Source organism: Dermacentor silvarum, chromosome 11 (assembly GCF_013339745.2).
Source record: "Dermacentor silvarum isolate Dsil-2018 chromosome 11, BIME_Dsil_1.4, whole genome shotgun sequence".
Classification (NCBI taxonomy): Eukaryota; Metazoa; Arthropoda; class Arachnida; order Ixodida; family Ixodidae; genus Dermacentor; species Dermacentor silvarum.
The window spans coordinates 40,884,194-40,898,973 of record NC_051164.1 but is presented as its reverse complement, the minus strand read 5'-3'; the positions used below and the strand labels follow the sequence as shown (position 1 = coordinate 40,898,973).

The window sequence follows — 14,780 nt, the reverse complement described above, 5'->3', positions numbered from 1 at the left end:
GATCCTTTATTTTACATTTGGCGCAGCCCGACAGGATGTGGATAGAAGTACGAGTTGGTACTACTACAGCGGGACAACCGTACGTCACGTCATACCAAGCCGAAGATGAAGAACAAGTCGAAGTCCAAGAGACAGCGACGTCACCGAGCCTGCTCCAGTTCATCGCAAGTAAGGCTAAAGTCACCGAGGCAGATCTCGTCAGCCGAGGTACGTGGAAGATTAATATCAAAATGTCCGACTATGAAAAGCACTTCAGACAGTTATCAAGTAGCAAGCCCTTTCAAAATGATAATAGCCAGGACATTGCTATGCTTATGGAGCGGATGTTGAAAGTGCAGGCGTCTCAAATTGAGCAACATGGACAGTTGCTTGCTATGCTAACAGAGACTCTGCGCGCTAACAATGGTCCCAAAGCTGAATTAGTGAAGCCGGACATGTTCGATGGGACGACGGCGTCGGCAACCACTTGGTTGAAGTTCTTTGAATATGCTTGTGAAAAGAACTGCTGGTTCACGTCACAGGATAAAGTGCAAAATATGACACTATTTCTTGTACACAATGCCAAGAAATGGTATGAGCTCCGCATAACAGACCATCCGGACGACGCCTGGGATCACTGGAGAGCAAGTTTTATCTCGGCTTTTGATCAGAACCCGGTCGACCGATGGGACAAAGCTATATTTTTCAAACAATGCTCAAGTTCACTAATTGACTATTTCTACGAGAAGAGACGGCTGTTGCTGTTAGCAGATCCTACTTTGCCTAAGTCGTCTATTGTACCGTTAGTCATCCACGGTATGACAAAGGAATGCCAAAGGCAAGTGCAAATAAGGTCGCCTAAGACAGTTGAAGACCTACTGGGGTGTCTTAAGGACGTTTACCATGAAGCCCCTGGGCCCGTTGCGCAGCACAATTGGATCCATCCAGCCAGGGTTTATCCGGATAATACAGCGACAGCAATGACAGCATCTACCAGAAGCGCAGCTTCGGACTATTTCCCTAGCAACCGAGACGTCAAGGAGACAAAAAACGAATAAACGTGGGTGCACAGCCCCACCCGTGTAACCAAAACGAGGCTGTCTACTTGATTCGATCAAACGTTTTACAAACGGCACTGCTTATTAACGGAAAAGAAGTAAGTGCCCTAGTCGACACAGGAGCTTCAGTAAGTCTGATTAATCAAACCATGGTAAAAGCAGATGACATGCGACAAGGTAAAATGGTAACGGTTAAGAGCTACGATGGATCATCTCGAACACTGCACACTTGGACAAGAGTCAGTATACATTTGGCTGGGGAGGACTTCACAGTAGAAGCGCTGGTTATGCGTGATGTCGAATTCTTGTTTATACTGTCAAGACCCGACATGAAGAAGCTACGAATGAACATTTCTTGGAAAGATGAAGTGACTTTAGACTCCCTGGTTTCAAATGTCCAGACACCGCCACAGATGAGGACTGCCAAATGCGCTAATGACATATGGACAATTTTTCCCGAACTTATATGCCTCGATACATATCCACCTGCAGCTTCTGTACCCGAAGTGCATTTTGAACTCCGCGACACGACTATTGTACGGAAGAGAGCCTACAAGATTTCTCATGAAAAGAAAGTATGGCTGAAACAAGAGCTGCAACAAATGCTGAACGCTGGAATAATAAGGCCCTCAACATCACCTTTTGCGTCTCCTGTAACTATTGTTCCCAAAGAAGATGGTTCACTGCGACTTTGTACTGATTATCGGCAAATCAACACCCAAACAGAACTGTATCCATTCCCTATGCCTTTGATTGACGACATCATTAATGATACTGGAGGATGCCAATGGTTCTCACGAATCGATTTGTGCAAAGGTTACTGGCAGGTCCCTCTCCAGGAAAAATCAAAGAAGTACACGGCATTTATAACACCATTTGATATATATGAATACAACCGTCTGCCATTCGGTTGGAAGAACTCGGGTGCTTGGTTTCAGCGCATGATGAACGGGGTACTTAAAGATTTCATCGGAGATTTCTGCAATGTTTATGTCGATGACATAATTATTTACTCCCGTACCGAGGAAGAGCACTGTTCCCACGTCTCTCAAATACTAGAAGCGTTGAGCAAATCACAACTAAAAATAAACAAGAAGAAAAGTGAATTCTTTCAGAGAAAGGTGGTGTTCCTTGGCAGAGTCCTGGACGGCTTCACGAAGACGACAAAGGAACAGTCCGTCCAACGAATCAAGGAAATGTGTAAGCCCTACGATGTTCACTCCCTGCGTGTATTCTTGGGATTGGCAGGACATTTTCGGGCGTTCATTAAAGACTTTGCGGCGATATCCAGGTGTCTTACAAGGCTCACTCAAAAGGAAGTTCCCTTTGTGTGGAGCGACGAGTGCGACCGTGCATATGAAAAACTGGTGCGCGCGATATCTTCAGATCCAATCTTGATATTACCTGATTTCGCCAAACCCTTCGAACTCTGCACTGACGCGTCCAATTATGGCACAGGAGCAGTGTTATACCAACGAGATTCCAGCCAAGACAGAAGCCACCAGTTAAAGGCCATTGGCTATTACTCCTACACCTTTTCAAAAGCGGAAGTAAATTACACCACCACGGAAAAGGAGGCCCTAGCAGTAGTGTTAGCGTTACGATACTTCAGGAGTTATTTGGAGGGCCGTCGGTTCAAGCTTTTCACGGACAATCAGGCTTTGACATACCTTCTGAGCCTTACACAACCGAAGGGAAGAGTGGCGAGATGGATTAGCGAAATTCAGCAGTTCACGTTTGATGTTAGCCACAGACCTGGTGAAAAGCTACCTGACGCGGACGCATTATCACGGTTGCACATACCACCAATAAACAACGACCAAGGGGCACACGTCGCAAGTGTATGGGAAGATACTGAAGAACTAAAATTAATCGACGGAAAGTTTGTTGTACCTCAAAGCTGCATATCCAAAATATTGCGGCTCTATCATGACAGTCCACACTCAGGGGGGCATGATGGCTTTTGGCGGACTTACTGGAAGATTCAGAAACGTTTTACGTGGAAGAAAATGAAAGCCGATGTAGAGAATTATGTCAAGACCTGTCATCAATGTCAGACTATCAAGGCCAAGTTCCGCCCAAAAGGAAACCAAATGGTCATTCCTTTGTATTCAGATGTCCCCTTCGAAGTCGTCCATCTCGATTTCGCTGAAATCAAAAAGAAAGGGGAGGGTGTGCGCCGGACTCAGTCTTTTATAGTGGCTGTTGACCAGTGCACACGTATGGCGGCGGCCAAGCCCGGAAAAGAAAATGCAAACAGTGTGATTGCACTGATGGAAAGAGAGGCATTTAGACACACCAAGGTGATTGTGTCTGATAATGGACCTGCATTCCGCAGCGAGAGGCTCCGTCGGTGGGCAGCAGAAAAGGGTATCACTGAGATTTTCAGCACCATATCACCCGGAAGGAAATGCTCTAGCAGAACGTCTCATACGTGACTTGAAGACCTTCATTTCTATATACGCAGAATTTCGTGGAGGATGGAAGTGTGCTCTTGAGGCAGCGGTTAGGCATCACAATCAATCCCACACAGCTGGACTTGGCTGTAGCCCTCAATTTGCTGCCTTTCAGAAGACAACGTGGTTACCAGCAGATCACGAACTTGGTATAGTAGGGAAGATCCATATTCCAGAACGCAAGAAGACGTCAGAAGAATACCATATGTATAAACGTACCATGAAGAAATATTACGACTCGCGCCACGCAACGCATATGCCCAACGTACAACCTGGAGACATGGTGCTAGTACGAAAAGGTCTTGATCGTTCGAAGACTGCTTTCACGGGCCCTTATGTCGTCCTCAAAACGGTAAAGCAGCAAGGTATACTCAAGTCTGTGCACTTTGAAGGACCAGCAGGCAAGACAGAAATTACAACTGTAGGTAACCTAGTGCCTTACCATCCGCGGAAGGATGGCAATAAGAGACCCGGAGAATGTAACGTCCTGGTCAAAAGAAGAAAAGAAAGTGAAGAGAGAGAAGAAGAAGAAGAGGATCGAATGAAATCAGTAAACAGTTGATCAGTCTCGGATCCTTTATTTTACAAATCTCACATAGCTATTTTGTTCACGGACTCATTCAGTGTAGTCCGACGCCTAATGAGTTTACGAAAACATAAAACCACTGTATTTAACGAACTATATATATTGATGTGCACAGTTTATATGGGTAGACAATTCATTGTCCTATGCTGGGTATACCTGGCGACGGTGGCATAAAAGGCAATGAAGCTGCCGACGAGAACGCTACTTCAGTAGCCTTTTAGCGACACCGACACAAACATACCAATTCCAGCCGCATACACTAAATCATACTTACGGCATAAGCTGAAGAAGCAGTGGTAGAACCAGCGAGATACCCAGCTATCCAATAAACTACGCTTGATCAAACTAGTCTACCGGATATCGGAGAAAACAGCCCGATACAAGGAAGTGATTGCTGCAAGATTAATAATAAGAAACACTTAGTGAACTCGCTATTACTTCTTGACGGGAAGCAATCCTCCGACATGTAGTAAGCGTGGCAATACTCTAACAGTTATTCATGTTCTTCTCGAATTCTATGCTACACAAGCAGACAGGAATTTTTTTCCTTCCGAAAATCGCGAAAATATCTCTCTGCACCCAGCATTCTTTCTGACTCAGGAATCACTTTTTAATTTCAAAAGTGTTTGTAACTTTTTAGCCGAAACAAACATCCTGAATATCATTTGGCCAGGATATTCGCAGCACGTTCCTATCAGCTCTTGCCTTTGAGGGCACTATTGGATCACTGTTAGTATGTCACTGATATGTTCTATTGAATCACTTGTTTTTAATGAAATTCTAGTTGTCACAGCCACGCAAGTGTTTGTCATTATTTAATAGCTATACATTTTACACAATTTACAGTGACAGAGTTTTCAACCTTTTTACACCAATGTTACTTTCACCACTACCACTGAACGTTTTCATTTCTTAATGAATTCATTGATAAAACATCATATTTTGTCATAGCATTCTTTGATCATATCCCCTGGTCCTTGCGCCATTAAACACTACACATCATCATTGATTTTGACGGCATCTGCTCTGGCCTAGTTAATACTGTGTCGGTAAGGATTGACTGAAAACTGATAACAAATGGTGGTGCCTTTTATAAAGGCACAACCACCCAAATATGAAAAAAAAAGACTTTGAAATCGTCGATGGCACACCGACGTAAACCGGTGAGGGGTTTTCGGGGCTATAATTGGGGAACAGAATTTTGACGTTCATTTTGTCTTGTCTTCATTCATTTTGTTTTGTCTATTACAGTAAAACTAACGAAAGTATATATAGTTTGGAAGGTGTAGCTCAGCAGTGTAAAGAGACTTAATGTCTTTCTTTAGTGTCCGTTTAACACTTGAGCAGAGTCTCTTGGTAACTACAACGGCAATGATGACTAGAGACCGGATTTTAGGCAAATGCCTTTTTTGTTCCTTGCGCTCCTATCGCCCCACTTTGATATATGAGCATGAATTAGAGGTTAAGAAGGGCTTTTATAGTGTTTTTATACTGCCTATAAATGCATATTTTGGCGTTTGTGCCTAAATGCCGATGAATGCCTATAAATGCCTATTTTCAGTATCGGCGCCTATATGAACACTATTTAGCCTCAAGTTAAGCTTTCGTGTGCAGTTAGAGACCGTTATTCATGTTACCGGGCAACATTGACTGTTCGGAACTCTATGGGGTTCAACCTAGTCATCTAGTTCAACCAACTCTCGGAAAATAACCGTTAGCAGCAGTGAAATGGGACGCGCCGCGGTTGGCGAATGCGAAACCGCGTACAGCCGTCAGGGGAAAGGAGAGTGAAGAGCAAAAGAAGAAAGAAAAATGTGATGGCACGCGGCTTTTGTTTTGTTTGAAATTTACTTTTTGAGGTGTTCACTGCCGTCGAGCGTTCCTTCTCAGCTGCGTACAAGATCATTCTCAGTGGTAAAGAGGAACAATTTTGAATCCAAAAATCTGGAAATGTTGGTAGTTAGCTATTGTTTCTACAATCTTCACAGTGATTCTTAAACTACGTTCCGGGAGCTCTGCAAACAGATTTCTTCAAACATGTGCACTTCAAATGGGCGGAAGTGTATTTGGCAGTGTTGGGACGTATTGCCTGTACAATTCCGATAATGTCATTGTATATGAGAAAATTGCCAGAGTTGTACCTAACAGTCCTCATATAAGAACATGTTAATTTCTTAATAAATTGTAGTCTCTCTTGCATTTATTGTTTGTCTGTTTTTGTTGTGTCTTAATTTATTGCGTCAAGCAGACATAAAGTAGCGCTTTTTTTTGATCAGTATTCCCAGCTTTCAAGTATTCTTGTTTATGCTTCTTTCACTTTATGCAACGCTCGAGTACAGTGGCCATTGAACATGAATATGAGCAGTGTGCTTGTTGAATTACGCCAAATGATCGTCATTAGTCCAGCAGTTTTATGGGACAATTGCACGGATACGTTCAACTGTTGGCGCCTTTGTGCCATCATAAACAATAACATTTCTTGTTTTCCTGTCGTAGATACAGGTCGCGCACGTCTTCGTTTGAAATTATTTGCATTTATGTAAAAATTTATTGTGCCTATATTTCCGACGTTGGCGGCCTAAAACGTTGCTTTTCCTGCCTATTGTTGGCGCCTAAGACGCGCTTTTTTAATGCCTAAAGAATCGACCTCTAATGATGACGGTGAAGTTGCACATATCTCTCTGCAGTTCCTCTAGCATTGATCGAAAACTACGAACTGTAACATAATATTCATCTTTCGCAAATAAGTTCTGCGTAATCCCACAAGGTGGAGGAAGTATCAAGAAAAGGAAAATTGTCATGCACAAAACTACACAGGAAACCCATGATGCTTTCGTGATCCTTTCTTTCATGATACGTCCTCCACCTTTTGGGATTCCGCAGAACTGATTTGCCATATTCTGTGTCCTTTTGCTTCAACTTGTTGATTAATTTGCCCACGCGCTGCGATCGGTTAGCCTCCTGGTTAGCTCAGATGTTAGAGCCACCACCCCGGAAAGGCGTTGGTCCCGGGTTCCGATCCCGGACCACGACAAATTTTTCCTCAACTGCGAAGCGTCCTTTCTGAGAAACCCGTTGGGTTTCCTGTGTAGCTTCGTGATATATTCGGGTACATAACAATTTTTTTTCTCTTTCATAATAACCTTTATTATTGTCTAGGTCTCTGAACGTGGGAGCGATCGGAAGTGTAATTGCGCATGAAATGACCCATGGTTTTACTGGAAGAGGTAAGAGTTGTACAGTGCATCATGCGTTCTATTACCAGAAATGCCTTTTCTACTTTCAACAATGCGTACGCTCCACATTCACTACTCAAGAGTACCTGTTCATCTTGTATTCACGAGCACCAATAATTATAACTTAAAACCATACTGGGCGAGCATCGCGAAAGCTACTATTTCTAAAACTGTTTTATTGTGTGACCTACCTCCCCCGCGTATTCCCATAGTCATTTCTTTGGTAAGCACAATATATTGTTTTGATTTTAGAGCAGCACACCTAACGCAAAAAAAAAAAAATCCGAGGACCCCTTTATGAGTTGAGAACGTGAAAGAATTAATGCCCAATTGAACGTCGCTGAGCGGTCCTTAAGTTATGAACTCCCCACGGGTAAGTGAGGCCGTTGAGATGCTTGGCGCGTTTTAGGGGCGAAGCTCCTCTAGCCGGGGCTCGATCCCTCGCGCCGTGTACGCTAGTTCTCATTGCTCCCGCTAGAGGCGCAGCTGTGCTATAATTCAAAAGGTGCCCACTAGATGGCGCACCGCCACTCAGGCGGCTAGGGAGCCTACATACAAGCGCCGTTTTAGGGTGGTGACAACCTTTGTAAGGGTACTTGCCGCCGCCAGCTAAATTGGCGGGTAAAATTTTCCGCCAAATATAGCACGTGGGAATCAAAATGGCGAAAAGACCAGCCGACAGACCACGTTTCGCGCAACCGTTGGTGCCTGTAAACTAATTCAATTTTTAAAGTAAACTTTGGCCTCAGCAGCCAGAGACACATAGCGTGCCTGAGAGCAGTGCATGTCACGTCTACGTTTTAGTTAAGCAGGCTTTTAAGCACAGTTTTTATTACAGCACACTTCGAAAAACACCCTTTATATCGTGCGTACAACTGGAAGATAACGACAATGTTTATTGCAGTCCACATTCTTGGCGTGAGGCAATACTACCACGAGCACGCCGCCGTACCTTATAACTTGATGCTTTGTATGCTATGAAAAAAAAAAAGTTTGATGTGTTAAAATAAAAGGAAAAGGCGACTAGTATATTAAAGATTTGTGCAGGTTTCGTGCGCACATTGGTGCAAAACTAAATTAATGAAATTTAATAGATCGCGTGCCAAAATGGGTACATCAGAGCGTGACAAAAAGAAAGAAGGAATGCGCCGCGTCTTCTAGCGAAATTGGGAATCAAAATGGCTACTCACCAAATTTGGCGGTAAATAGCGCTCAAAATTTCGGAGTTGTCACCACCCTAAAACGGCGCTTGCATGTAGGCTCCCTACAGGCGGCTAAAGCCCCTTGATGTTAGAAAGTAGCGACACGCTTTGATCTACGCCGCAACACCCTCGCCGGCGCGGCCAACGACCTCTTTTTCTCCCCCTCTTTCGCAGAGCCATCCGCCACGCTGAATGGCTGCGGCGCTCGAGACTACCCCGTCAGGTGACCCTGACGTCACGAAAACGGCGCGAAACTTGCTTTCGCGCGCCTTTAGTTTCTCCCGCTCGCCATGAGCAGTCCAAGTGGTGGTCGCCCTGCCGCTCCGAACGTTTCCCAAGTGTTTCCCAAGTTTTTCCAATCTTTCGTAGGAATCTGAGATTCGTTCTCCGTGAAAATGCCTTGCTGCTGCGCGTTTCAATGCAGCAGCAGGCCAGAGAAAGGGCAAGCCTTATTTTATATCCCCCGAGGTGAACGGAATGTCGTGCGTCGAAAGCAGTGGCTCCATAACATCGGGAGAAGGAATTTCGCCCCTACTAAGCACGCCGTTCTTTGCGAGGTCAATGTTGCAGCTTTCCTCATATTTGTAGATGAAGTTGCATGGAGATTTTAATGCTCTTCGCATAGCCGGACTCTTTGTTCAGTTTAACACAGAGCACCGATAACTGTGCATATATTTTTTTTAAGTGAGTCGGCTGAAATTTTCGTTGACTCTTCGAGCCGTGACAAAGCTTTTTGTGTTTTCGCGCGTGCGTTAGTTTTCAAATGTATGTAATTTGTGAGTTAATGCCTGTAACTCATATTTTGTAGTTGTGTGCGTGTGTGTGTGCGTGTGTGTGTGCGTGTTTGTGTATGTGCGTGCTTGTGTGCGTGCTTGTGTGCGTGTATGTGTGTGCATGTATGTGTGTGCGCGCGTGTGTGTGTGCGTGTGATCCTTGCGCCTGATACTTGTGAAGCCAAGGAACTATTTTACTCTTATTGCGTGCTTATTGTATCTTTGCAAAGTTTCAATACAGCGAGAGTTTTTTCTTTATGTACTTTATGTTGCGAAGGCATGAACCGCAATATATAGGTAGATAAGTGGTATTATGTATTATTCGCGCATGCTCATTAAGTACAAGCCACGCGCTTCTGATAATCTCCCTCAATTCTGATAAACTTGACATCTTGAAGTCCGTTAGTTAATTATCAAGTGCCAGTCTTAGCAGTTTCCATGTAAGCAATCAGCCTTTTTTTTTTGAGAGAGAGAGACTTAGGTTACTCCCAGAGGTGATGGAATGTAATTTCTCGTCGTTTCATAGTGACGGAATACAGGCGCGTGTGTAAAGGTCTATGTTGGCTGTTTCGCTAACGCAACACGTATTTCGCACAGTGGCATTGGTACAAAGGCTTTAGGCCCACTCATTTTGGCGAATTCACTTTAAGTAAACTACCACCCTTTTAAGAGCGAAGATTGTGAACCAAATTCTCGTTTATACTCTACGCTGCTTATATTGTATGCACCCAATACACCTCCGCGTTACGGACAACCCAAGTGGCGACGTAGAGGTAAACAGCTCAGCCACTGCTTGGTACTCTTTTTTCGGAGCGCTTCCGCTTGTATTTATCGAAGCGTCCACAAAAAAAAAAAATGTCACGACGTTCTATCGGAAACGTACTTTCGTCATGACAGTTTCACAAGGAATAAATTCCCATACAACGCTTCAAAGGGCCGAATAAACAAGCGCGCGCATTGATTCTAATGCGGCTGCAGCGAGCCACTGGAGGGTTCAGGGCCGCGCCGGCCCGGTGAGCGGGAGAAATCCGAGGAGAATTGAGGAGGAAAGCGCACGCGTGGGGGAGAGTGTCGCTACTTTCTAACATCAAGGGGTTTTACAGGCGGCGCGGCACACACCTGCATTCCTCGGCTCCGCTGCACACTCAGCGCCCGCGCTATAGTTAGCGTATTGTGTTGTATATACACAATATACACATTGTGCATACACACAATGTACGTTAGTTAGAGTACATTGTGTATATAAGTGTATATGTATTCACCCTATAACAACGTGTCACGTCTTTATATGATGTGTGGGCGAATGTTTCACGGTTTTACTGAGAAGCGTTGGAGCTTCGCCCCACTCATCAGCATTCACTTCGTGGATGGCGTGGGTTTTTTTATTTGGCCTTCCCGAAGCGCAGTTATAACGCAGGCGAGAGCTTGCGCTTACAAGGAACGCGTCGATAATGCAGGCTTCCCAGAGCGAGAGCGATGTCGCGTCGCGGCGGTGCCCTCTCCCTCCATGCAATACCGCTGCAGCAGGTTTTCCATTTCGCTCACTCTATTCCACCGAAGCCCGAGCTAGCAAGCGCGAGCCAGCGTCACGAGCTTGCGAGGCGCGCTCGTGACGTGGCGTCGCAGCCAAAGGGAAGTTAGGCACCGTTTCGCTGCTACAGACGCCACCGAATTTTTTGCTCAATGGGTCATTTGACAGCTTCGCGTCAAAATGTCGTTTCGCATAGATGGCGAAGCAATGACGGCGATAGCCTAAAGCGCTCCTTTCCAGCAGCTTTCGAATTATCTTCGTATCGCTCTTCATCTGCAATCAGGCTTTGTATAAAGCACTTCCCGTAACACACGACGGTGCTTTTGATCGGGGCGATGCACAGCCAGTCACGAAAAGGAGTCAGTGGGCCGGTACTCAGCAGGATGTGCCTTATGGGCAGCCAGAGTCGGCACAGATTGAGTGGTGGAAAATACGGGACCGAGCTTTACTGAATACAGAACTTTCGCAAGCGCAGGCGTTTCGCCCAGCTCACATTCCTCATTCAAGGCGAAATGTGCCGAATCGGCATCGACGGAATACGGGGTGCTCATGATACTACCGATACACGCAGTCGTGTTCTATGCAAGCTAGCCACGGGTGCTGTAGGTTCACATAACAGTAAAGGACCAAAGTGCGAAAATGACATTTTTCGAGCAATGGGTAAACAATGAAATTAAATATTCTTTTATTTCGTGGGCAAAAACCATAATCTGATTACGCGGCACACCGTGATGAGGGACTCCGGATTAATTTCGACCACCTGTTTTTTTTTACTATATACTATGAACCCAAATAATTTACGGACCATGACATCTGAGGAAGAGCTGAATATCTAAGCAGCCTCAAAAAGCAGCTTGGTATTCCCATTTACAACCTCTACTGGTATATGCGAACAACATTGATATGAACGGTTTTAGTGGTTACCTTTAAAGGCTGCTCGGATATTTAGCGTTTTCTGAGATCCCGTAATCAGGTGTCGGCGTCGGCGCCATTGCCCGTTAGAGAACAATTATGTATATGTTTAGGTATATGTATATGCCACGCTTTGTTACATAACATGCCGTTTATGCGGATTATATTGCCCTACCATTGTATCACTAATGTTACTCATACTTTGTCTTGCACTCTTGGCAAAGGTATTTCTCTGTATTTTGACAATTACAGCCCACAAACAAATGTCATGACACAAAACCCTGACAGCGCATGCCTTCTGAGACGGAAATATTAAAAGTGCGAAACAAGAACCGAAATCTGAAAATGATCTACTTTTTTTTTTTTTTGGCGCGGATGTGCATTACCTGCGGGATCAGCCCATGCAATAGGCCGCGTTTCCTCGAGAAAGCTCGCCTTCGCGCATAGCGGTCGGCGCCAGCGTTTCCGGGTAAACATATCGGTTACATAAACTGCAGTTGCCTGGAAGCGTGAGAAGCAGTCAGTGATCTTTCAATGCTATCGCGTTCCACTTTTAAAGGCGAAGCATAAGCGTCCTCAAATTTTTAAGCGAAGCTTTATAGGCTCACAAATGTCGGCGGCAGTGGCGTTGGCGTCACGCTTAAAAGTGGGCCGATCCTGGCGATAGCGCAGAATGCGTCCAAGCTCAATGGCACATACCAGGGACAAGAAAGAAAAGAAGAAGGAAATAATGGAAGAAAGAAAGAAAAGAAATAAAGGAAGGCAGGAAGCCATAAAGAAATAGAGAAAAAAAAAGAAAGATATCACATGCGGTGCACACCCGCATTGTATATGCTACACGCGTGATCGCGTCACACGCGCGCGACAAGTCAGGTTCGTTTGGTGTGTCGCGAGGCCCTAGAGACATGGAAGCAAAGCCGGTCGGCGCGCGCTCCTCCGGGCTTCGTTCGCTTCAGATCAGTTTCGTAGAACAGATGGAAAGGCCACGCGTGGTGCGTTCTCCAAAGGAGCAAGCTGCATTTGATGAATGCAGGCATGAACTCGCTCGGGAAAGGGCTCGTCGTCGACGTGCCGATTCTAGTGTGAGGGCTTTCGTAACCGAGGCTCGCCGTCAGCGACGAGCAGAGAAACCCGAGGCGAGGGCTTCCCAACGTTATTTTGACGAAGCTCAGATACCCACACAAGCTTCGCTTACCCCCATTTGCTCGACAGGGGAAGGGCTGGTGATTTTTTATTTTTTCTTGCATTTCATCCACATCCATATGTGGTTGCCGCGGCCGGTATTTGATCCTGCGCCCTCGGCATTAGCAGCGCAACGCCATAGCCAGTACGCCACCATGGCGGGTCGAGGAACGGATAGAGTCGGACATTGAAAGTTGATTGTTGTATGAGAGACATATCAGGAATGAGCTGAAATGAGATGTAAGCAGTAATCTGAAAGCGTCCGCCGTGAATATACTACATTCTAAAAACAAAATTCTACGATTTGTTTCAATATATATATCGAACGTGAATAGGGTAAAAAGAGAGGTGAAGACAAGCAAGGCTTGGTTGCGCCGGCTTGAGTAACGCTCCGCGTTGTTTAGTACGAGGACGCGCTCATCTTACGAAGTTGTCAGTTTGAGTAAGCTTTGCTAGCGTAGGCGCTCTGCTGAACCGTTCAGCGAGCGAAATCTCATAATCAAAGAACTCTGTAGAAATTTTGATTACCGAGTTTACGGTCACGAGTAATACGTGGTACGCCGTAATTGCTCTTGTAATACGCAGTTAATAGTGCTGAATGCTTTCGTGGCATTCAATTCTATCAGTCGCTTCGCAGATTTCGCTGATAGCATCCATTTAATCGAAGTAATAGAGAAGGCCGACCACATACAAGGAAATTATAAGGTGTTACAACTTAAATACGGAAGCCTTATTCACGAGGCGAAGCGTCTGTTTTTGTTTTCTTTTTATTTGAGGTTGGCGCTCATTTTCGCCATTTGACTGACTAATTTCCAAGTAAACCAGCTGCCGACAAATTCCTGAGTTCATCATCATCATCATCAGCCTATATTTATGTCCACTGCAGGACGAAGGCGTCTCCCTGCGATCTCCAATTACCCCTGTAGTGCGCTAGCTGATTCCGATTTGTGCCAGCAAATTTCCTAACTTCATCACCCCACCTAGTTTTGTGCCGTCCTCGACTGCGCTTCCCTTCTCTTGGTATTCATTCTGTAACTCTAATGGTCCACCGGTTATCCATCCTGCGCATTACATGGCCTGCCCAGCTCCATTTTTTTCGCTTAATGTCAACTAGAATATCGGTTATCCCCGTTTTTTCTCCGATCCACACCAGTCTCTTCCTGTCTCCTAACTCGAGACCTTGAGTTCATATGTTCTATCAACTTCCAAATGATAACCATCTCTACCGATATCCTTGAAAACAAAAGTATGCGGGCATTCTATAATGGCAAACCTATTGGGCTGAATCTTGGTTCGTTAATGAAGCAATTTTAGAAAAGGTTAGAAGCAAACGGCCACACATCGAGTGATGCAACGAAAAATGATAGGCCTGCCGTTATTACACAGCCAGACACTGGCGCGAAATATACAGCAACCGAGGGTAGTTGATATTATAAGTCAGATTAAGAGAAAGAAATCAATTTCGGCGGGCCATGCGATACGTATAGAGGAGATCAACAGTATGTTATTAGACTAACAAAATGGAACTTAAGGCACAGGCGGCACAAACGAAGGTTAAAGGAAATTATGTGCTCTGAAGATATTAAGTGATTTAGAGGCATGAGAGTGGGTTGATGTAATGCAGAGATGACTGGACATCGCCGGCAGAGGCACTCGCCTCGCAGTGATCATAAAACAGGACATTGACTACGATGATGGTTTTTTTTATTGCTTTGCCATTATCTGCGTTCACTGGCTTACGACGAAGTTCTGGATAAGCGGTCTGCGCAGCTTCAGCGCGTGCACTTCAGGGTATCGTTGTGGCTTGACAAACACGCTATCTGCGCCGGTCTACTTGACAACGCCACAGATATGCGCGCCGATGT

General features: G+C 45.1%; 1 protein-coding gene across 2 annotated transcripts in view; it reads left to right on the top strand.

Moving 5' to 3' along the window:
- The window catches only part of LOC125941534 (neprilysin-1-like), a 70,935-nt gene that overhangs the window by 37,311 nt on the left and 18,844 nt on the right, over window positions 1–14,780 (top strand). For both annotated transcript variants that reach the window (XM_049659016.1, XM_049659015.1), the window contains exon 6: window positions 7,239–7,306. In XM_049659016.1, coding sequence (XP_049514973.1) covers window positions 7,239–7,306 — 68 coding nt within the window. The remainder of the gene's footprint in view (window positions 1–7,238; window positions 7,307–14,780) is intronic.